The 23,410-nt window shown below is 44.5% G+C and overlaps 1 protein-coding gene across 2 annotated transcripts; it reads left to right on the top strand.

The window, feature by feature from the left end:
* Positions 1 to 804: 804 nt before the first annotated feature.
* paqr7b (progestin and adipoQ receptor family member VII, b) lies at positions 805 to 13,561 on the top strand. Of its 2 annotated transcripts, none has more exons than XM_015948940.3 (2): positions 805 to 1,301; positions 10,363 to 13,561. In XM_015948940.3, the coding sequence occupies exon 2, from the start codon at positions 10,376 to 10,378 to the stop codon at positions 11,432 to 11,434; it is 1,059 nt and encodes a 352-aa protein (XP_015804426.1). In that variant the 5' UTR covers positions 805 to 1,301; positions 10,363 to 10,375; the 3' UTR covers positions 11,435 to 13,561. The 2 variants fall into 2 exon arrangements, with proteins under 2 accessions (XP_015804426.1, XP_054596346.1); XM_054740371.2 differs by lacking the exon at positions 805 to 1,301 and adding an exon at positions 1,332 to 1,498.
* Positions 13,562 to 23,410: the final 9,849 nt, after the last annotated feature.

Here is a 23,410-nt window from a genome sequence, read left to right as displayed (position 1 = left end):
TGCACAATCCTTCTTTGTCATGTGTTTGGAAGAAACTGCTGGACTCATCAGCCCAGAATAATGTCCCATGGTGCAGTGCTCCTTGCTTGTCTGAGCACACAGGGGACACAAGTTGGCTCTGCGTCAACAAGGGCTCCTCGGCTGCTTTTAGACATGTTTTCCTTTTGCATCACGTTTCCTAGCTAGCTTTGAGTTGCGGCCCGTGACACAGATCAACCAAGAAATACCAAGGGAGCATACTAATTGTTGTAATCGACACCTTTTGAAGCCATCTTTGTTATAGGGATATACACGGAGTGGGATGATTCAAATCAAAACACAATAGGGATCTTTCAGAGCATCAAGCGTAACAAAGACAACTTTGTCACTGCATGCAAAACAAGATAAAAATGCACAGAACATGTTTGACCCCAGCAGCCAAGGATGGAAATGATTTGTTTATCTAACTACATAATTTACAGAGACTTGGTGGAAGGTGACTTCTGATTAGGAAAATAACAAGTAATGTCATTTAGTAGGATCATGCTTCAAAATGTTCATTGATGTGTATAATTTGAGGGTAAAAAATGGTCAGTAAGATAAAAAAAAAACGGTCTGGGTAACCAGTATTTCCTCTCAGCCCTTGTTGTAGGTAGTTGTTTCCGAGCAACTAGGGGAAGATACCAATCACAGGGCCAGCAGGTGAGACACATGGCTGTAGAAACAATGACATGTGAAAAGGTCAGGGTTACATAAAGTCTTCCATAATGACACACAGAGTCGAAAAACAAACAAAAACATGGAATAAAATAAAATGAGGAAATAAGTAACTAAACATGTACTAAACAGCCGAATTCACCAACTTTAAACGTAATGACTTTTAGTCATAAAAGGAAAAAAAACGTAAAAGTATTAGATAACAAAGGTGATGCGACTTCCGTTTTAACACCACTTAGCTCTTATCTGATGGTGCGGCTGCAGCTAGACCTTTGATGGTTTGTAGGTGGAAGAATTTCAGGAGAGAGGTAGGCGGGCTGTTTGGCAAAGCGAGAGCTCCTATTGGCCAATGTGATGATTACGACCGCAGAGAGGCGGAGCAAGGTCTTCGCTGATTGGCTGGAATCACCCGTCCGTTACAGCGCATCGGTTTTCTCCGGGTGAGGGCTCTGCCTGCCTCTGCTCTGCTGCTGTCTGTGCTCCCGTCACGGCTCATCCACAGACTGAGACAGGCCCATCAAATAACGTTATCCATGCTCTGCTCTCTTCTAATTTACTCACCGACGCGCGTGTCCAAGACTCTGTACTGATTCCACCATTCATAGGTGAGTGCTTTTTAATCAGCGGGTTGCTAGCATTAACGGGATTTCGTCACTGAATTAAAAAAGAAGATACCGCGAGACGGAGAGATTCGACCGTTAAACCCTGTCAGGTTTTACCAATGTAAGCGCCATTTCTCATTCAGCAGCACGCAGCCAGAGGGGTCGTTAATGTAAGCGCGAGCGGCGCGGTCGGCAGGAAGGCGAGTGTGTTTATCTTCATCATCATCATCATCATCATCATCATCATCATCATCATCATCTCAACGCTCACGTTTATCCGTGGAGATCAGGTGCAGCGAGACGAGGCTTTGGGTAGTTTGACAGCAACAGGCCGCGCAGGGCAGGCCCGTTTAATGCTCACACATTACAACAAGAAGCCGTCATGGTTAGTTTGACGTTCACTTCAATTATTTATGAATATCTGAAAGGATGTCGGAGCTTTTGGGGTGTGGACCTATAGGATGGAGTTATGTTACGTAACCTCACTCATCACTCACGCCTGGTCCTCATCCTCGGCACATGTTCATCCCACACTGACTGATCTCTGCCCTCCCGGAAAACCACACATATACACAAAACACGTCAGCGACCGTTCTCATGACCAGGCTTAATTGAGTTATAGATAAGAAGTGCAAACTAACTCGGTGAAGAGATATTCAGTCTGTGGTGCATGTGGATAAACGTCACAGATAAGGTTTTTAAGCAGTGACACATTTAAAGGGATGGTTTAGATCTCCAGATTTCTGTAAAAGCTTCTGAACAACCTCAGTTTAGAGAAATAGCTTAATTCTGTCTAGATTAAAGAACTCACGGCTATCCACGATGGATGGTCCAAAAACAACAGCTATATTAGGGCTGCACGATATTAGGAAAACCTGTGATATTCGATAACAGTGCTTAATATTTCGATATCGATATTACTCACGATAAATGAACAAATACTAAAGTATGCAGTGTTGATGTCCTCTGGCGTTCAAAGCAAACAAAAACTAATGCATGAATTCCATTACAGCATACCTTTTTTTATTGCAAAAATATGCAGCTGCACCTGCTACTGTTTTAGCAGCTGCACCTGCTACTGTTTTAGCAGCTGCACCTGCTACTGTATTAGCAGCAAAACAACAAACTGCATGCATGCAGTTTCTCAGTGACTTTAAAACATCACCTCCACCATAAAACTTTTTCTGATGCTCCAAATACAGAAAAACATCCCTTACCAGGGTTTTTGAATAAATAAAAAAATCAGAAAATAAGTTTAAATGTTAAATAATAGTTAACATCACTTAAATGCAACAGCAAATCCTCTCATTGCTACTGAACATTTTCTCCACTTATGTGGTTATGATATAAGGCTGTTGCTGTAATTGGGAAGTGAACTGTGCTGGGCCAAACTAGGAGAATATTAAGATTTTCTGAGGGAAAGAGAAAAACAATTGTCTACCTTTCAGAAGAGGAACTGGCAAAAAAAAACTACATGGAAAATATGTGAAAACGTTTGTTTTTAACCCCAAATTAAACAAGTTTACCTAGATCTTAAAAAGCAGCTCAGATGATGAAACTGCAACTATGATTCTGATAACAAGATAGCTCCTCTAAGATAACCGGCTAGCAGAGCTTCTGACTGACAGTTTATGTGCAGCAGCAAATCAACTATCCTGATTAACAAGGTTATAAAAGCTCATAAATGAAAAATCACTTTGATGTGTGGGGGAACTTTTCCAGGCCCTCTTTAGCAGGGTGGGACTGGGAGGAGTGTGCTGTAACATTTTAGCTGGAAGCTAACCGGAGCCTGGTGCTAACGTCACCACCCGGTGGAACACTAGCAACATGAAGGTGGGTTGGTTCACCGGCACGTGTCGGAGTCAGCCCGGTTATTATCAGCTGCTTAACGACACCGAGCGGATTCACATTCACGTTTGAAAGCAGCGCTGATTCCAGAAACCTCAGCACAAAGTGCGTTCGTTGCTCTGAGCCAGCATGACGAACAAGGGAACGGTGCCGCTAATGTTCGGGTGTTGCTTTCCAAAAGGGTCTACATAGAGGGCAGGCGTATTACGTGAACGGACCCATCTGATTGGCCGCATATCAGAAGGGCTACATTTGATTGGTCAAATAATACTTCCGCGTAAAAAACAGAGCTGGTTTACAAAAAGTTGATGTATGACACGGATGGAAATGTTTGAACCAAACATTTATCGTCATTTTTGACGTGCTTTGCGATGAGCCTATCGCACGTCCTGTTATCGCGATGACGATAATTTGTCGATATATTGTGCAGCCCTAATCTATATCAAATAGTTCGCAATCACTTCACGACATAGACATGGATACTGTTGGTTTTTTTTTAGCGGCACAGGTTACCTAGAGTGAATCACAAGCACAGGTGAAAGATGAAACTTTTATTTGTCTCTACAGAGGGAGAAATGCGAAGATCAAGAACAAACCAACCCAGTATGGACTAGGGCTGCTCGATTATGGCAAAAATAATAATCACGATTTTTGTGACTGAAATTGAGATCACGATTATTTAGGACGATTTTTCAATTTATGTTGATTTTATTTGTTTTTATTCAGTCATAAAACTGCTCTGGGCACAATCAGGACAAAAATAAGAAACAAGATGATCACTAAAATAACTCCTGATTCCCAGTATAAAAAGACCAATATACTTATAGCTCATAGTTATGACCCGAGGGCTATAGACCTTGGTTTAACTCATTTAAGTCTAACCAGTACAGACCCAAATACCAATATCTTGCAGATACTGACAGCAAGAATTATACAGTGGCATTTATAACAAATAAATGCAAATAAATTGATGTTCACAAAATGTTGCATAACATTTATTGAGTCGTGTCAAGGTGCTGTAGGAGAGTGCACTAGCACCGTGTCCTCAGAGAGGTTAGTTATTAGTTATCAGCGTGAGGAACTTATTTCTACCTTATTTATAAACTATTTATTTACAGGCCCATCAGTTAATGTAATAATTGTCCCAACCACAGCTGCACCCCCCACCCCGGTCTCACAGCAATCGGCCAAGCTGCACGTGTGTTTAGCACGCTGCACGCGCACATTTAGCTGTTTTTAGCTGCTCAGGAGTCCGCAGGTGTGGTGTGTGTCAGTCACTCTGGCTAATCCAACAGGAAGCCGGCTCTGAGAGCCGTTTCTTTAGTGACCGACACATCACTACATCATTCCCTTTCCTAATGTCCTGAAGAATGGTCCGGAGTGCAGGCGGAGTGTTTAGCTAACCTGCAGGAAATGTCGACGACAGCTATCCAGAAAGTAGCTAAGGGTTACCAGAGATGTTTCTGAGATGTTCGCTAGGTACTTTTAGGATTAAAAAGTCAAGAAGGGGGTCTGAAAAGCTGCTAGAAATAGCGTCAAAGTCGCTAAGTTGGCAACACTGTGGAGGAGCGCTTCATTTGCAACTCAGGGCAGCGCAAGCGGGAGGAGCAAATAATCGGCTTGTTTTGTTTTTTATAATCGTTCAAAACTCAGATCGTAATCGTGATTAAAATTCGATTAATTGAGCAGCCCTAGTATGGAGTTTGACAAATTTCAAAGAGTAGGCTCCCTTTGAGCGCCTTTTATTCACTACAGAGCACGTACATCAGCACATTTCTTGATAAGTGATAAATGACTACTTATTCAGTCGGTTCCCCTCCCATCCTTGGGTATCCGGGCAATCACCCAGGAAAGGGAGTTTGGTCATTAGGAAACATCCTTCAAAAGGTCACTCTGACATCAAGTAGAGATATAAAAATAGCATAGGTCTTGACTGCACTACAATCAGTTACAATTATCATTTATAATCTGTTACAACATAAGCTGCATTAAGTGCTTTTCAACATTATCATCTATTACATATGACAGTAAAAGCTGTTTTTAATAGTGTTCGTCTGACATCATCATCAACTACATGTGATAGTAAAAACTGCATTACAAAATGTTCCCTATCAGATACTTAGACGCGCCATTGGACGCTGGAGAGCGTTACAGTGCCGCCACCATATTGGATGGGTTACTCACTGTCCAAACCCGACTAGAGTCAATGCAGAGTGAGCAACCATTCCTATTTTTTTGTGAAGCCTACGGTTGCAAGAACCAGTTCTCATTTGCAAACAAATCACGTGGGATTACTATAGACTTTTCTAGCCTACTTGTAAGGATTTTATATTTAATTTTTTTAAAATTATTTGTGTCTGTATTTTAACTATCAAGGCATAACACATGTCCAGTTTGATGAAAAAGCATAATAAAGGTGTTTTTAAGTTGAGAAAGGACCGTTCTCAGTAGAAATAAATGCACTGGGGTGAATGGAGACCCATCCAAAATGGTGACCTGCCACTACGTCAGCTCCAGTAGGCAGTGCCAGTCCAAGTTGCGTCCATATTTATGATGTCTGGGCTTCAAATGTCGTTGAATAGTTTTTTACATAATTAGAAATTTTTTATTTTGATTTATGTGGTTGTTTGTAGCTGGGATTAGCTGTCATGCTAGCTGATGTGACCGTCCTGGCTGGAAATTCCTTCTAATTGATCCAGAATAACAACGGCCATGTAAAGATTATAAAATGATATTTACATATGTTGATTTCAAATTTCTGACACTTGGGCTGGGCTGAAATGAATCCTTGAACGGTTTGAATGACTAAATTTATTAAATTCCTTCAATCATATTTTACTGATTTGAGTCTTTGTTAAATATGCGCACCACAGTCTGAACACATTTTACTGGTGCACATTATCGTCATCTAGGTGCTGTGGAGGAAACCAGCAAAGCCTTTGTGAAAAGCAGAAATGGTCCAAAGGTTGGCATCAAGAGTGAAACTACGAGCAGTTTGGGTTATGCTTCTGCTAGCGGGCAGCATGCTCACGATCAAGTGGGGTTCTGAAAAAAAAAGATCATAAACCTAAGGATGACTAAACTCTACCAGTGGAAGAAAATCCCCACCATCCCGTTTATTTGTGGATACATGCAGCTGCAGAGGTGTGGAGCAGAACCGCATCAGATACCTGGAGTCATGTTGCTATAAGTCTGCTTATCCATACTGCTGCAATAGTATGGCAAGCCATTGTAACATGTAATGTACAAACACTTCTATCACTGAATATAAATTTAGATTGGATTATTGCCAACTAGGGCTGCAACTATAGACAATTTTTTAATAGTCGACTAGTCACCGACTATTGAAATGATTAGTCGACTAATCGAATAATTTTGAAATTTTTCATTTTCTTTAAATGCTTTCTTCATTTTCCTCTTTTTCCCCTCTCACTGAGAACTGTGTATCCAAGCTTCTCACGTGCAGCCGTCCTACTACATGCCCACTCGACCCCATTCTGACTAAGCTGCTCCAAGCTATTGCTCCTACAGTAGCCGCAGCAGTCACACATGTTCTCAACGCTTCACTGACATCCGGTACATTTCCCACTTCTCTCAAGCATGCTCAGGTTAAACCGCTGCTAAAGAAAAATCTCTTCCTCCAAGTCATGTGGAGAACTACCAACTATCTCTCTCCTCCCTTTTCTGTCCAAAATCATTGAAAGGGTAGCTTTCAAGAAGATCACAGAATACCTCTCACAAAACTGTCTGCTTGACCCTTACCAATCTGGGTTCAAAAAGGGCGACTCCACTGAAACTGCTCTGTTAGCAGTGACGGAATCCTTAAAAGAAGCTAGTGCGACTGCCAAATCCTCAGTGCTTATCCTGCCCGACTTATCAGCTGCATTTGACACTGAAAACCATGGCTTCCTTTTGTCCACACTCTCTAGCACGGGCATCACAGAGAAAGCACATGCCTGGTTTGAATCGTGCCTCACAGGACGATCATTCAGTGTATCTTGGCTTGGACAATCCTCTACCATGCACCATCTTGCCACAGGAGTCCCCCAGGGCTCTGTACTAAGACCTCTTCTCTTTGCCATATACACCACCTCACTGGGTGAGATTATTTGATCACATAGCTTCTCCTACCACTGCTATGCAGACGACACCCAGCTCTATCTGTCATTTCCACCGGACGACCACACTGTCTCTGCACGAATATCAAACTGTCTCTCTGACATATCAAAATGGATGAAATCCCACCATCTCCAACCTTTCTAAAACTGAACTACTTGTCATCTCAGCAAAACCATCCATACAGCACAGAATCTCAATCCAAAAGGACTACCTATCTCTGGCTCCTTCAAAGGCAGTTCGAAATCTGGGTGTTGTGACTGATGAACTCCTGAGCTTTAAAGATCATGTTGCCTCTGTTGCTCGTTCATGCCGCTTTGCGCTGTATAACATACGAAAGATCAGACCATACCTAACACAACATGCCACCCAGCTCCTGGTGCAATCTACTGTCATCTCCCGCCTCGATTACTGCAATGCCCTTCTAACTGGTCTTCCGGCCTGGACTGTGAGAGCTCTTCAAATGGTCCAGAACGCAGCAGTGCGTCTGGTCTTCAATCAGCCAAAAAGAGCACACGTCACCTCTCTGTTTGTTGAGCTCCACTGGCTACCGCTAGCTCCACGCATCAAATTCAAATTGCTAACACTAGCATACAAAGTCCGAGATGGTACGGCTCCCATCTACCCGAATCCTCTTGCAAAGGCTTGCGTCTCGGCCCGGCCGCTCCGGTCATCACAGGATCGTCGGCTAGCAGTGCCTACACCACGCTCAGGACAATCCAGACTCTTCTCATGCATCGTTCCACAAATGTGGAATGACCTTCCAAGCACTACAAGAACAGGGGCTTCCTTTTCAATTTTCAAGAAACTCCTGAAGACCCTGCTCTTCAGAGAGCATCTTCTAAACTATCACCCTCCTCCCTGCACCCGTCCCCCCTCTCTACTGTCCACTCCTTGTTCCCTCCTCTCCATGATTCATCATGCTGCCTCACTGCCACCTACGATTGACTGGAAATTGTTTGTTATTGTTGTTTGCCTTAAGGGCAACATGCCGATTATAACTTGTAAGTCGCTTTGGACAAAAGCTTCTGCTAAATACATTAACATGAACATTTCTGTTAGTTGATGCTCAGCAGAGAAGCTATTGCACATATGCGACTCTCGGCAGAGATTGTAATGAAGTGAGATGCGTCACTCAGTCGGAAAAAACATGTCTGGCGACAAAGTCGACAATGAAATTCATTGTCGACTGTTTCTGTTGTGGATATTTGTCAACAACGTCGATGAATCGTTGCAGCCCTATTGTCAACCCATACATAATAAACAGATAAGAGTCTGACATTTCAGCCTCAGAATTTCTTTGTGGTCTGCTGTTAAAATATGAGATAAAACAATCTCGTTTCACCTGAAGGGTGTTCAAATAGAATACTCCAATCTGAGAATGTGATCGAATACTTGAATACTAAAGTATTCGATAGCTGCAGTTTTATAAAAGTACCCGGCTTTGTCATGAGCTAGTTGTCTCATCTGATTAGAATTAAACTGTTTCCTTCAACTAAAGCCGATCAAACTGCTGTTGATAACCGGCGAGATATTCACTGGTGATCCCAACCTTTCATTCTCCATCACTTTACGTCTGATGGTGTCACATAACATTTAACATTGATGCACATTGTACAACATGCCTCAGTGTGCCAGGACCATGATGTCTGGTTTTGATCTACCATCCAGGAGATGTGGACCATTATGGAAAAACAAGATTTAGTGACGTGTTTTCACTAACGCAAGATCATTATAAAGGTCAAGATGCTTTTTCCACTGATAAGGCTCGTTGTGACTAGTCTATCTGACAAGAATAAGACGAGTGTTTGTCCCAATCTCAAGGATTTTCTGAAAGACTTCGCTTTGGGTCTTCTAATCTCACTTCTACCACAATGTTGCCCAAAGGGTTCAGAATGTAAGACTGCACCATCAAAGCTAAAAAAAAACCCCAGTATGAACACGGAGCAGTGACTTTCACCAGCTGGTTGAATAAAATACATTTATTTCACTAGTTTATGGTCATATCGGGGGATTGCAGATGGAGATCAGTTTTACATTTGGCCAGTTAAATTAATTTAAGGTAAAAATATTTGAAACAAATGCTTCTTCTAAAGTCAGTTACCATGATTTGTAAAGAAATGAGTGAATATGTGTAAATGACATGATAACGGCTTAGCAGAGAAACGAGAGAGAACACCCAGGAAAAGTGGTTTTTATTCAGAAACTATAAGAAAAGAGGAAGTAAATCAAAACAATGGCTACAGAAATAAAAATAAGCTTCATCAGTTTACTGTTACAGATACAAACTCTATAACTGGTCAGTAAAGTGACTTGGAACTTGTCGTCTGTCAGCAGCTTTTAATTTGAAGTTTCTGCCTTTTCTGCTGAAAGTTGTAGCAAACAGGAAGTTCACTTTCTCCGCTCCATATTCCTCAAACGTAAATCCTCTGGAAAACTGCGGATCTGTGCTCAGCTCTGCTCACTGCAGGTAGTAAATACCTGAAACTCTGAGATCGCTAAGGTGAGCGTTGAATCCCACCTGGAGTCGTGCAGCATATGGACATTCTTAAAGGATGCCTAAAGTAGACGAATGACCTGGAAACGCCATCAGAGACACAAGCAGAGGATCCCAAACTAAATCCACATGCTAACCCACCTAAAAACGTAGTCGAGTAGATCAGGTAGCATTAGTTGCATGTTTCATCTGCTGTCAACGTTTCGACTCTGACCTGTGACTTTCAGTCCTTACTTACATTGATATTAAGAGAGGATTTAACTCCAGATGTTTCTGCTTTTTTGACAGCACTTAAATATTGTTTAGATGGGTTTTCAGTGTTGGTCTGATAATTGTTAAAATGCAGAGTCAGTAGGTTTCTGCTTTGCCCTAAAACTCGTCTTCATCCTCCTTACAGCTAGAATTTGTACTTCCAGATCTTATGTAACTGAAAAGCTGCTTGATCTTTAAAATCAAGCCCAGAGTGGTGACTGGGTCCAAAAACTGAATTGGTTCTGTAGACAACCCCCCTCCCCCCAGATGCTTGTAACAGACATGCCAACCTAACCTGCTAAAGCCGATGTTGACTGGCTCTTTTCTCTTCCTCTCTAACCTCCTCTGTAGCCTCTAGTTCGCCATGGCGACGGTAGTGATGGAGCAGATCGGACGGCTGTTCATCAATGCTCAGCAGCTGCGACAGATCCCTCAGCTGCTTGAGTCGGCCTTCCCGACGCTGCCTTGCACCGTGAAGGTGACCGACGTTCCCAGGGTGTTCCAGGAACGCCACATCCTCACCGGCTACAGGCAAACGGACCAAAGCTGGCGTTACTACTTCCTCACCCTCTTCCAGCGGCACAACGAGACCCTCAACGTGTGGACCCACCTGCTGGCCGCCCTCATCATCCTGGTGAAGTGTCAGGAGATCTCAGAGACTGTGGATTTCCTTCGTGACCCTCATGCCCAGCCCCTCTTCATCGTCCTCCTGGCAGCCTTCACCTACCTCTCCTTCAGTGCTCTTGCTCACCTCCTCTCTGCCAAGTCGGAGCAGTCCTACTACACCTTCTACTTCCTCGACTACGTCGGGGTTTCTGTCTACCAGTACGGGAGTGCTCTGGCACACTACTACTACGCAATAGAGAGTGAGCTGCACACCATCGTGCAGGGCTTCTTCCTACACACTGCAGCGTTTCTGGCGTGGCTCACTTGCTTTGGGTGCTGCTATGGCAAGTACGCCAGGCACGACATGCCCAAGTTCGCTCACAAGGTGTTCCAGGTGGTGCCCTCCGCCTTGGCGTACTGTTTAGACATAAGCCCCGTTGTTCATCGCATCTACAGCTGCTACCGGGACGGCTGCTCCGACCCCATCGTGCCGTACCACATCTACCACGTGCTCTTCTTCCTGGTCAGCTCCTACTTCTTCTGCTGCCCGCACCCAGAGAGCTTGTTTCCCGGAAAGTGCGATTTCATCGGGCAGGGTCACCAGATCTTCCACGTGTTGGTGGTGGGATGCACCCTGCTGCAGATCGAAGCCCTGCGAACAGACTTCATGGAGCGCCGCCCTTTCTACGAGCGTCTCCACGGAGACCTCGCTCACGACGCCGTCGCCCTCTTCATCTTCACCACCTGCTGCAGCGCCCTCACTGCTTTTTATGTGCGCAAGCGTGTACGTGCCTCTCTGCAGGAGAAGAAGGAGTGAGACCGTTCTAAAAACCCAAGAACTTATTTTACTCTGTAGTGATGATTTTAAAAGATTAATATGTTTTTGTCTTTGAACAATATTGCTTTGTGACAGTGACTTATGCTTTTGTCTTCTCCGAGATCTGCCAAAATCCAGTGATGTGAAGTGACTGAGGACGTGTTTTTGTGACTTAAGTGAAGGGAATCAGGAACGCGTTGGCGGTACTGCTCCCATAGCAACCGTTGCACTTAGTTTACACGGTTGCTTTTGGTGTTGATTTAAAGGAATGTTTTGCTTTTACATTTTTTCCAGGTGAGCAGAGAAAGTTTGTAAAAATGCCTTCTTAATCGTCTCTTAGAAAAAAATCTGCCTGTTTGGATCGAGTTGTAGCATTTTTGCGTTATGCAAGCGTTTACGGAAGCGGTTAGGTTGGAGTCTAATCGCTCCTGTCCGACGCTACGTTATTCTCCTTGCCTTTAGGTACCACAGCAGGGATTATTTCATTTATTAAAATATTCACACGGAGCTGTGCTAATATTTCAATCCCTAAAAAGAGCATTTAGAAACTAATATTCAAACCAAATATTATATAAAGTGAATGAAGTTTTAGGTTTGTTGAAAATGAGTCTGGTACTCTATTGGTAAAAGGTTTGGGGCAACATTACTGAAGTTTTTTCTTTACAATAGCGTATTATTGTAGGCCTAAGTCTAACAAACGGAGCTGGAAAAGAGGAAAAGTCCCGAGAAAACCATAGAAATCCACACATACGTCATATTTACATGAAAAACCTCATTTTGACTCGTTTTTCACGTTTCATATAATTTGATCGTATTTCTAAACACCGTTCTTGTAAATTGATGTTTTTTTCTTACAAATTTAAGACAGAATATGACGTTTTCTCAACATTAATACGTAATATTTAAATTTGCCTTAACGCTGCGCTTCCTTCATTCATTTGTAACTACCCGGCCCCAGTTCGCCGTAGTTCTTCTGTTAAACAAAAATGATTCCTTTAAAACCGGAGGGCTGAAACATCAGCCTCCGCCTCACACCCCGTGATGTTCGTGCGTTTTTGCGTGCATGTTTTCATGGTGGGCGATGAGAGACGAGTCGCTAAAGTCAAGTCTGGGTGTGTTGCTGCTTCTCGGGTGTTTTTGTACGGTTTCTGTGCCTCTACGCATGTGGATGTTAAATGTGTGAATGTCAACGAACGCCTGCACCTGCTGTAAACACGTCGTCTTTCTCTAGAAGGTTCCACCTCGCGAGTTTCTAGCTAGAAACGCGGTACATTCCTGTTTGTATGAGACATTTCTTCCTCCATACGACTGCACTTACTCTGAAGAACCTTTGTTTTGTGTCTTTGAGTTTTCTCATGAAACCATCACTCGTGAATTTCTTTCAAATGTCACTTTGATTGTTTTCGTTTTGAAATCACAGAACGTGAAATTTGAGAACTGAAGAATTTTCATGACCTCACTGTCTTCTGTTTAATGTGCCAATGAATCTGTTTTTACTTCAGTGATGGTACTGCTGGGAGGAGAACGGAGACAGCCTGTTACGAGTGAGATTTGGGCAGAGCATGAACTACGTAACGTTCCTTTTTGGTATTCTGACCTGCTCTCTTTATGCACTACCTGAGTCAACACTGTACATACTCTTACTGTTACCGACTATGTTTACACGCACGAGAAAGCCGATCCTGTCGGGCTGGCTTTGAGTGGAAACGGAAGCTCAGAGGAGCTTTTGAAGATGTGAAATAAGAAGGTGTCATTATAGGCAAATGATTTCCAGTTGGTAAATGATGTCTTTAATGCCGTCGCCAGCCTCGTTTGTACAGTAACAGATAAAGTTATTGTGTTGAAGATGACCAAAGCTTTTAGTCTGGGGTATTAAAAGTGGTGGTTTGAGTAGAACCGGGGAAGTTCTCCCATTTTATAAAACGTGTTTTTAAGAGAAATGATGCTCAGAGTTAAGTGATGATTGTGTGTAAACATAGCCTAGTTAAACAACAAGTTTGTGTGCTATTGTTTGAGATGAAGCAGGGTCTGAGGTATCAGAATGTCGTCTGTCTCAATATCTGTAACTGACTGTACTGATATCTGTGGTATTTAAGGAAATAAAAGTGTTACTGTAACTAAAACCGATGTCCCGACTCATCGTGACCTCTACTGTCGGGTTACCCCAAAGGTGGTTTCGGCATCCACGGATGGGTTTCTCAACACAAGTCATGACAAAACATAGTTTGCTCAAAATATTAAAAGGATACATAAGAATGCATGATGCATTTCCTCGTTACAACTACAATTTCAAAACAAAATAAAAATAGCTTTATGTACACAAAAGGTTGTGAAAATCTATTCACACCCCTTGAACCTTTATTTTGACACAACCACAAACTTTATTGAGGCTTTCTGTGATAGACCAACACAACACAACGCATCAATACTTGCCTTTCGCTGCTTTTGCAGGTCCTCGGAGGTATGCCACTAAGCCTTGCACATCTAGAGACTAAAACTCCTGCCCATTCTTTCCTGTAAAACAGCTCAAACTCACCCTGATTGGATGGAGAGAGTTTGTGAGTGGCAGTTTTCAAGTCCTGCCACAGATGCTCAGTGGGATTTAGGTCTGGACTCTGACTGGGCCATTCTCGCAGATGTCCAGTTGGAAGGTGAATCTCCTTCCCGGTCCCAAGTCTTTTTCAGCCTCCAACAGGTATTTTTTCCAGAATTGTCCTGTATTTAGCTCCATCCATTTTCCCATTAACTGACTGGCTTCTCTGTCCCTGCTGAGGAAAAGTGTCCCACAGCATGATGCTGACTCCACCATGTGTCACAGTGGGGGTGCAGTGTTCAGGGTGATGAGCAGTATCACCTTTCCTTTGCATTTAGGCCCAAAAGTTCATCTTTGGTCTGGAAACCATTAACAGGACTTTTAATGTCCTGTCAACAATGGCTATCTTCAGCTTTCTTCCATATAGGCCAGATTAGTGGAGTACATAACATACAGTTTACTTTGGACAGCTGTGGATTTCTGCAGCTCCTCCAGAGTGGCCATGAACTTCTCTGACCAGTGATCTCCTTGCTTGGTCTGTTAGTTTAGGTGGATGACCATGAGCTGTCTGTTGAGGTCCTTTGTCTTCAGGATTAGGCAGGTTGGATGTCCAAGTGACGTCCTGCTGCCCAGGCGTCCCAACACAACAAAAGTCAGCGCTCACACCCTGGTAGCACGAAGAAAGCTCCTCACTGAGACCTTCTTCTTTAGTGGGTTTTGATGGCAGCCGGCAGCCTGTGTAGTTGCACAACTGCCACCTCCTGCAGTAGCATCACACTATACATCCAGTCCATACATTTTCGGACGCTTTTTTGAGGTCGAGTCACGGGTGCAGCAGCCTAAGCAGAGAGGCCCAGGCTTCCCTGTCCCCAGCCACTTGGGCCAGCTCTTCCGGAGGAATCCTAAGGTGTTTCCTTGCCAGCCGAGAAGCATAGTCCCTCCAGCGCGTCCTGTGTCTTTCTGTGGGTCTCCTCCTGGTTCGCAGCGCCCAGAAAACTTCACCAGGGAGGCATCCTAACTACTGGCTCCTCTTGGATGTGCAGGAGCAGTGGATCTTCTCCCAGTCCCACCTGGATGGCCGAGCTTTTCACCCTATTTTTGAGGGAGAGCCCAGACAACTCATTTTGGCCGCTTGTAGCCATGGTCTCATTCTTTAGGTCACTACCCAAAGCTCATGACCATAGGTGAGGGTAGGAACTAGGGCTGCTCAATCAATCAAATTTTAATCCCAATTACGATCTGAGTTTTGAACGATTACAAAAACAAAACGGGCCAATTATTTTCTCCTCCCTCTTGCGCTGCTCCGAACTGTCACTAAAACATACATGCGTTTGTGTTTTTATTTATGTTATAAATGCCACTGTATAATTCTTGCTGTCTTGGTTGGATATTTGGGTCTGTACTGGTTAGGCTTAAACGAGTTAAAGCTCAGCTCTTTGGGTCATAAGTATGTTGGCCTTTTTATACCAGGAACCAGGAGTTGTTTGTGTTTCCTTCTTTTTCTTATTTAGTTTTGTCCTGATTGTGCCCTGAGCAATTTAATGACTGAATACATGAACAACCAATTAAAATGAACATTAACTGAAAAATCATCTTAAATAATTGAGATCTCAACTTCAGTCACAATAATTGTGATTATCGTTTTTGCCATAATCTAGTAGGAACATAGATCTACCGGTAAACCGAGAGCTTCACCTTCTGGCTCAGCTTCATTTCAACAGACCAGTACAGCACCACTGCAGAAACAGCACCGATCCACCCATCCACCTCGTGCTCCAGCTGTCCCTCACTCCTCCTACTGAGGCAGGACCTTGTCCCTGACCTGGAGAAAGCATCCTACCCTTTTCCGACCCAAGACCACGGTCTTGGACGTAGAGGAGCTGACTCTCATCCTATCACTCACAAACAGTTCAGTAACCAGCAAAACTCTGTAAACTTTCTCCCTTCCCATTGGCGGACCCACCTGACACTCAGCTGGACTTCCTCGGTAACGCCCAAGTCTGTCAACAGCACCCTTCCCTGATCTGCACGTTTCCCACAGTCTCCTCAGCACCACACCTGCCCACGGAGGCCTTCACAGAACAGGTGTATTTATAATGAGACTAATTTACACACAGGCGAACTCTATTATCTAATTAGATGACTTCTGAGGGCAGCTGGTTGCTCTAAATGTTACTAAGGGGTATGGGGGGGGGGGGGGGCTGAATACAAATGTACGCCACACTTTTCAGATTGTTGTGTGTCAGTTTCATTCCACTCCACAGTTATGTTGTGTTGGTCTAACACAGAAAACATTTACGTTTGTGGTTGCAAGGAGTCAAACACCAGTGCTACGGTAAGCCAAAACGAAAACTCACAGAGCAGTTTTTAAACGTGACTCACAGAAAGATAAGGACATGCTTTGCATTTCCTCTACAGTCACTAGCGCCTTGGGCTTCCTGACAGGGTTGCGGAAGGCGCTTTATAAATAAAGCTTTGATTGATTGATTGATTTGATTGATTAGATAATTTCATTGCACAATTCAAAGAATCTGAAGATGTTTTTATGACGTAAAGAACAAGAATGTCGTCCGCGCCTCGATAACCATCATTCAGCAGCTAGAAACACAGAGAATCATGAAAATACAAAATGACACTACTAAGGGATCGTAATTCAGTGTACTAAAACAAACCCCCGAGGTGGTTATGGTTTCAATGGACTCACCTTCACAAGAAAAATGTGGTTTTCATCGTAAAAATCACTTTCCTAGATCTGTTATAGAAGAAATCACACAGTCCGTGTGCAAATCTAGATACAAACGGGAGAAAATACCACCACTACTACTAGAAATTGTTGCACTTTATAATTTTTAAATGTTAAATTAAAAGAAGTGAATGGGTTAAAAAGAGAATAAAATTAACAAAAGTAATTTGATTGAAATTCTGTAGAGCTGAATAATTGACTTGGATCAACGTTACAGGAAACATTTATTTACTCTGAAGACTGTTGACTTCCTGTGTGAGTAACAGGTAAACGTGGAACCACCAGAACCAGTCCATCTGCTCCTCCTTCATCCGTGTTTTTAATCTGACACACCTGTGCAATTACGCAACTGCTGCATAGGTGATTCTATCTAATCCATATCTATGTCGAACCACTGAGTTCAAAATGTAAAATTATTCCGCCTAGATAATGACTTGTTTTAAAGAAAAACTGGTTAGTTTCTGGGATTTAGCCCATTTTTAAATCCAAAACTACCTGAGCTCCATCCAACTGTAGCAGTTTGATCTGATCAACAACCTTTAAATCATCCGTCAGACTCTCAGACGCCTGGATGTTGATCCAAACAATTAAATATTTCCTCCCAAATCATTTACTGCCTTAAGGTCATTTACACTTGTGCTCCAGTCCTAAACTCTGACCTTTTAGTCACGTTTCTGTGAAAAGGTCATGAACAAACCTTAAAGGTGTGGAGACACTTGTTTAAGCAATACATTTGCGGTGCTCTCTGGTAAGAATGAATGCCTTGCAAGCTGTACTCAGGGCAAAAAAAAAAAAAAAGCTCACAAATGCCTGTTTTAGCAAATCAGATGAGAGTTTAGTACGGCAGGATTTGGGGTCTCTTGGAGTCTCTTCAGTTCATATTTGGACATCTTGCCTCAAATTGAATAACAGCAACGTGACTCCACTGACACTATTTGCTCTGCGACATCAATATTTTGTCTCCAGAAATAAAAAAAGCCTGGAGGAGCTTCCGAAGAGTGGTTGAGTTTCTTCGTCTTCGTCTTCCTCCGCTTATCCGGGTCCGGGTCGCGGGGGCAGCATCCCAATTAGGGAGCTCCAGGCCATCCTCTCCCCGGCCTTGTCCACCAGCTCCTCCGGCAGGACCCCAAGGCGTTCCCGGACCAGATTGGAGATGTAACCTCTCCAACGTGTCCTGGGTCGACCCGGGGGCCTTCTGCCGGCAGGACATGCCCGAAACACCTCCCTGGGGAGGCGTCCAGGAGGCATCCTGACCAGATGCCCAAACCACCTCAACTGGCTCCTTTCGATCCGGAGGAGCAGCGGTTCTACTCCGAGTCCCTCCCGAATGTCCGAGCTCCTCACCCTATCTCTAAGGCTGAGCCCGGCCACCCTACGGAGGAAACTCATTTCGGCCGCTTGTATCCGCGATCTCGTTCTTTCGGTCATTACCCAAAGCTCATGACCATAGGTGAGGATTGGGACGTAGATCGACCGGTAAATCGAGAGCCTGGCTTTCTGGCTCAGCTCCCTCTTCCCCATGACAGATCGGCTCAGCGTCCGCATCACTGCAGATGCCGAACCAATCCGCCTGTCGATCTCCCGATCCCTCCTACCCTCACTCGTGAACAAGACCCCGAGATACTTAAACTCCTCCACTTGAGGTAGGACCTCTCCCCCGACCCGGAGATGGCAAGCCACCCTTTTCCGGTCGAGAACCATGGTCTCAGATTTGGAGGTGCTGATCCTCATCCCAGCCGCTTCACATTCGGCCGCGAACCTACCCAGCAAGAGCTGAAGGTCAGAGCTGGATGAAGCTAGGAGGACCACATCATCCGCAAAAAGCAGAGACGAGATTCTCCTGCCACCAAACTCGACACACTCCACACCACGGCTGCGTCTAGAAATTCTGTCCATAAAAGTGATGAACAGAACCGGTGACAAAGGGCAGCCCTGGCGGAGTCCAACCCTCACTGGGAACAGGTCCGACTTACTACCGGCTATGCGGACCAAACTCACGCTCCTCTGGTAAAGGGACTGAATGGCCCTTAACAGAAAGCCACCCACCCCATACTCCTGGAGCGTCCCCCACAGGGTGCCCCTGGGGACACGGTCATAAGCCTTCTCCAAATCCACAAAGCACATGTGGATTGGTTGGGCAAACTCCCATGCCCCCTCCATCAGCCTTGCAAGGGTATAGAGCTGGTCCACAGTTCCACGGCCAGGACGAAAACCACATTGCTCCTCCTCTATCTGAGATTCAACTATCGATCGGACCCTCCTCTCCAGTACCTTGGCGTAGACCTTTCCAGGGAGGCTGAGGAGTGTGATCCCCCTATAGTTGGAACACACCCTCAGGTCACCCTTCTTAAAGATGGGGACCGCCACCCCGGTCTGCCACTCCCTAGGAACTGCCCCCGATGACCACGCAATGTTGTAGAGACGTGTCAACCATGACAGCCCTACAACATCCATAGCCTTGAGATACCCAGGACGAACCTCATCCGCCCCCGGGGCTCCGCCGCTGTGTAGTTGTTTGACTACTTCAGCAACTTCTGCCCCCGAGATCGGACAGTCCATCCCCAGGCCTCCCAGCTCTGGTTCCTCCTCGGAATGCGCATTGGTGGGATTGAGGAGCTCCTCAAAGTATTCCTTCCACCGTCCGACTATAGCCTCAGTTGACGTCAGCAGCTCCCCATGCCCACTGTAAACAGTGTGAGCGAGTTGCTGCCTTCCTCTCCTGAGGCGCCGGACAGTTTGCCAGAACCTCTTTGGAGCCGATCGATAGTCTTTCTCCATGGCCTCACCAAACTCCTCCCACGCCCGAGATTTTGCCTAGAGTGGTTGAGTTGCCTTTGCTAACGGTTAGCTTCTACTAGCTGACACCTTCTTTGCTATTTGTGGACGCTAAACCAACAACCTCTACCGCAGATCTATCAGGCTTTTCAAATCCGAGTTTATTTTTGATCAGAAGCTAATGCAGCAGATAGGTGTAGGCAGGGGTGGACTGGTCTATCTGGCATTCTGGCGCTGTCCCGGTGGACCGCTTAGCCAAGTGGGCTGCTTGCCACTACTCCACAGTTGGTGATCTGCAGAACATTAACTACATGGTAACCCGAAGCTAACAGTGTTTTTCCAGGCGTTTTTAGCCAGAAAAATGCGGTAGAGTGATGACGTAGGAGTTGTTTTACTGCGTTAGCATGTAGCTAATGTCCCGCTGATCTCCACCCGTGGAGAATGAGCTGATCTGGAAGGCCAGGGCTCCTGGTCACAGCGGTCTGGCCCTGCTTGTAATTTAACAGTCCCAGTCCATATTAGATCTCACATTCAGTCTAGAGACGAGTCCGCGGGCAGCAACACCCCCCACCCCCACCGCTCTCCCAATGGGGAGGGCCGACGATTCGTAAAAATGCCAGGGCCGAATTTTGGTCCCAGTCCATCCCTGGGTGTAGGAGACTATTTTCATGTTCATCCTGCATGAAAAACACAGAGTGACCCATTATAACCAGAAATAATAATTTAAAATTGAGTTTTCAGTGTTCCACACCTTTAAAAATTAACAAATTTTTACTCCTATAACCAAATGGTCCATTTAATAAGAGTGTTATAAAAAGTATTAAAGGCATTTTTGGTCCCTTTCATGGCATCAAATTACATCTAAACTTTAAAATAAGTTATTTCAGAAACTTCTGATCTTCTGGGATTGTCACACACAAAACCATCTCTGGGATTCACAGAGAATGATCCAGAAACGGAAAACATCCAGTGAGCGGCAGTTCTGTGGGAGAAAATGCCTTGTTGATGCCAGAGGTCAGGGGAGAATTGCCAGAATGGTTCGAGCTGAAAGAAAGGCAACAGTAACTCAAATATTCACTCGTTACACCCAAGGTATGCTGAAGAGCATCTCTGAATGCAGCAGCAGAAGACCACACCAGCTCCTGTCAGCTAAGAACAGGAAACTGAGGCTACAGTTCACACAGGCTCACCAAGTTTGGACAACAGAAGATTGGAAAAATGTTGCCTGGTCTGATGAGTCTCGATTTCTGCTGCGACATTCGGATGGTAGGGTCAGAATTTGGCGTCAACAAGATGAAAGCATGGATCCATCCTGCCTTCTATCAACGGTTCCGGCTGGTGGTGGTGGTGTGGGGGGACATTTTCTTGGCACACTTAGTACCCCTTAGTACTAACTGATCATTGTTGCAACGCCACAGCCTACATGAGTATTGCTGCTGACCGTGTCCATCCCTTTATGACCACAGTGTACCCTTCTTCTGATGGCTACTTCCAGCAGGACCATGTCATAAAGCTCGAATCATCTCAGATGGTTTCTTGAACATGATATTGAGTTCACTGTACTCTAATGGCCTCCACAGTCACCAGATCTCATATTGGGATGTGGTGGAAGGGGAGATTCACATCATGGATGTACAGCCAACAAATCCACAGCAACTGTGAGACGTTATCATGTCAATATGAACCAAAGTCTCTGAGGAATGTTTCCAGTACCTTGTCGAATCTATGCCACAAAGGATTGAGGCAGTTCTGAAGGCAAAGAGGGTCCAACCAGGCCTAGCAAGGTGTACCCAATAAAGTGGCCAGTGATAAATATAGGTTAAAGCTCAGCTCCACACTGATTCAGAATCAGCCACAGCTGATGGCTCTGGAGCTGCAGGGTGACGTTGTCTGTACTGTACTATGTGGCTGCACCGCTCTGGACTCCTTTTTAATAACAGGATGTCCAGACAGACTCCTGAACCCTTCTGTCAGCGCTTCTCGTCAGGAACATCAACACATGACGCTCACCTCCGCTGACTCAGTGACGTAAGAGTTTTAATGTGACAGGCTGTTCAGACTGCAGTTGCCTTTCAAAAGCACATCAATACCACTTATGGAAGTGACATGGATCATGCTTTAAAAAACTGGATCCGTGTGTTCAGACTGTCATAAAAAACAGATATGGGTCACATGTGGGGGAAAATAAAAGAGATTTGATGCGCTATTGCCTGCAGTGTGAACGTAGCCTAAGAGTGTGCGGGGAGTGGGGGGTGGTTTGAGCTGTCAACCACTGCCTCAGTGCGTCTCTCCCGGTCCACCAGGCGACGCCTCCTTTAGGTGCATTTTTCTAACAGGAAGTTTGGGTGAAATAAGTCTCCACCCATGGTGTGACTTACCCTTGGAATAAACCTGCCATCACGCCAATGTCCTATCATATTTCCAGCTTTATTTCTTGAGATTCACTTTCACTCACTGTTGTTGTGACTAGCCGTTAGCTCGTCAGTCTGGTTAAACTCTTCATTTTTGTAAACTTATGATCATCATTCTAACCTCCTGCCAAGCAGCCGAGCTAAACTTTTAGGTCTCTGGGAGAATAAATCCGTGTTTTTAAGATACTTCTGTCTACTCTGCTAGGGAGGTTGTGCACATCATCTCAAAATATCACAGTTAGGTGCTGATAGAGGCAGTGGTGTTGGATTCTGATATTTACACTTGTCAAGATGACACACCTGTTCTAGTTTGGCATCTGAAGACGATTTGCCAGCGGTCAAGCTGAGCATCAGAATGAACAACAACAACAAAAAAGATTTAAGTGACTTTTAATGTGATGTGCTTCAGAAACTTTTCACCCACAACCACGCTGGGTTTTCAGAGAATGGTCCTAACGACAGAAATGTTCCTTGCTGATGTCTGAGGTTAGGGGAGGATGGACAGACCGGCTCCAGGTAATAGAAATGCATCAGGAGCTTAAACAATCTCAAGATCTGGATTTCAGCTGCAACATTCAGATGGTCGGGTCAGAATTTGGGTCAACATCGAAGCTTGTATCCATCCTGCCTCATATCAGCGCTTCAAGCTGCGGCTGCTGGTGTAATGGTGGTGGTGGTGGTCCCACCTGAGCCTGGTTTAAAACACCACAGCCCACTAGAGTTTTGTTGCTGACCATGTCCATCCCTTTATGACCACATAGACCCATCTTCTGATGGCTGCTTCCAGCAAGACCATGCACCACGTCACAACGCTCAGATCATCTCCAACTGGTTTCTAGAACTTGACCATGACTCCACAGTCACCAGATCTGAGTCCAGCCCAGAAACTTTGGGATGTGGTGGAACTGGAGCTTTTTATCATTGATGTAACCGTGGACCAGAACCTCTGAGGAATGTTTCCATCACCTTGTTGGATGGGGAAGAATTATGAAAGTTCTGAAGCTAAAAATCATTCTAAACTATTTCAAATCTTTAGTGTAACATATTGTATTTGTACAACATGTATGCGCCCACGGTCTAACACATCTTTCTACCTTTGTAGTGAACAGCCAATACTTTATGAATAATTGGTTGATGGTTTCACGCCGCATTGCAAACAGATTGTTTCCCTCACATCTGCATCAGTGATATTATCTGGTCAGTAAAGTGCATCACAGCTAGTTAATTTTACTGTCAGGCCTCTGCTAGTGGATGCATTTTACCGCCACTAGAGAGCAGCATTGGGTTTGATAAAAGTCTCGGTTAGATCTCAAAGCCAAAGAAGAAGGCAGGAATTATTCTTATAAAGAAACTATGTTGTGCTGAGAATGATGCTTCTTAAACACTTTAATGATTTAGCTTCACAGATTGTTCAGTAATAAATCATTAGGAGTCATTCAACTGGATGAAAAAAAACAATGCAAAACGAATAAACACCAATATGCCGGTCCTGCTGCGTTAGTAATGATAAAATG

This window comes from Nothobranchius furzeri, chromosome 5 (assembly GCF_043380555.1).
Source record: "Nothobranchius furzeri strain GRZ-AD chromosome 5, NfurGRZ-RIMD1, whole genome shotgun sequence".
NCBI classification, from domain to species: domain Eukaryota; kingdom Metazoa; phylum Chordata; class Actinopteri; order Cyprinodontiformes; family Nothobranchiidae; genus Nothobranchius; species Nothobranchius furzeri.
Note: the sequence above shows the minus strand (reverse complement) of the source record. Positions and strands in the feature narration are given on the sequence as shown.

Excerpts from the sequence above, each read along its gene's own strand:
- paqr7b (XM_015948940.3), top strand. The coding sequence starts at position 10,376 with ATGGCGACGGTAGTGATGGAGCAGATCGGACGGCTGTTCATCAATGCT.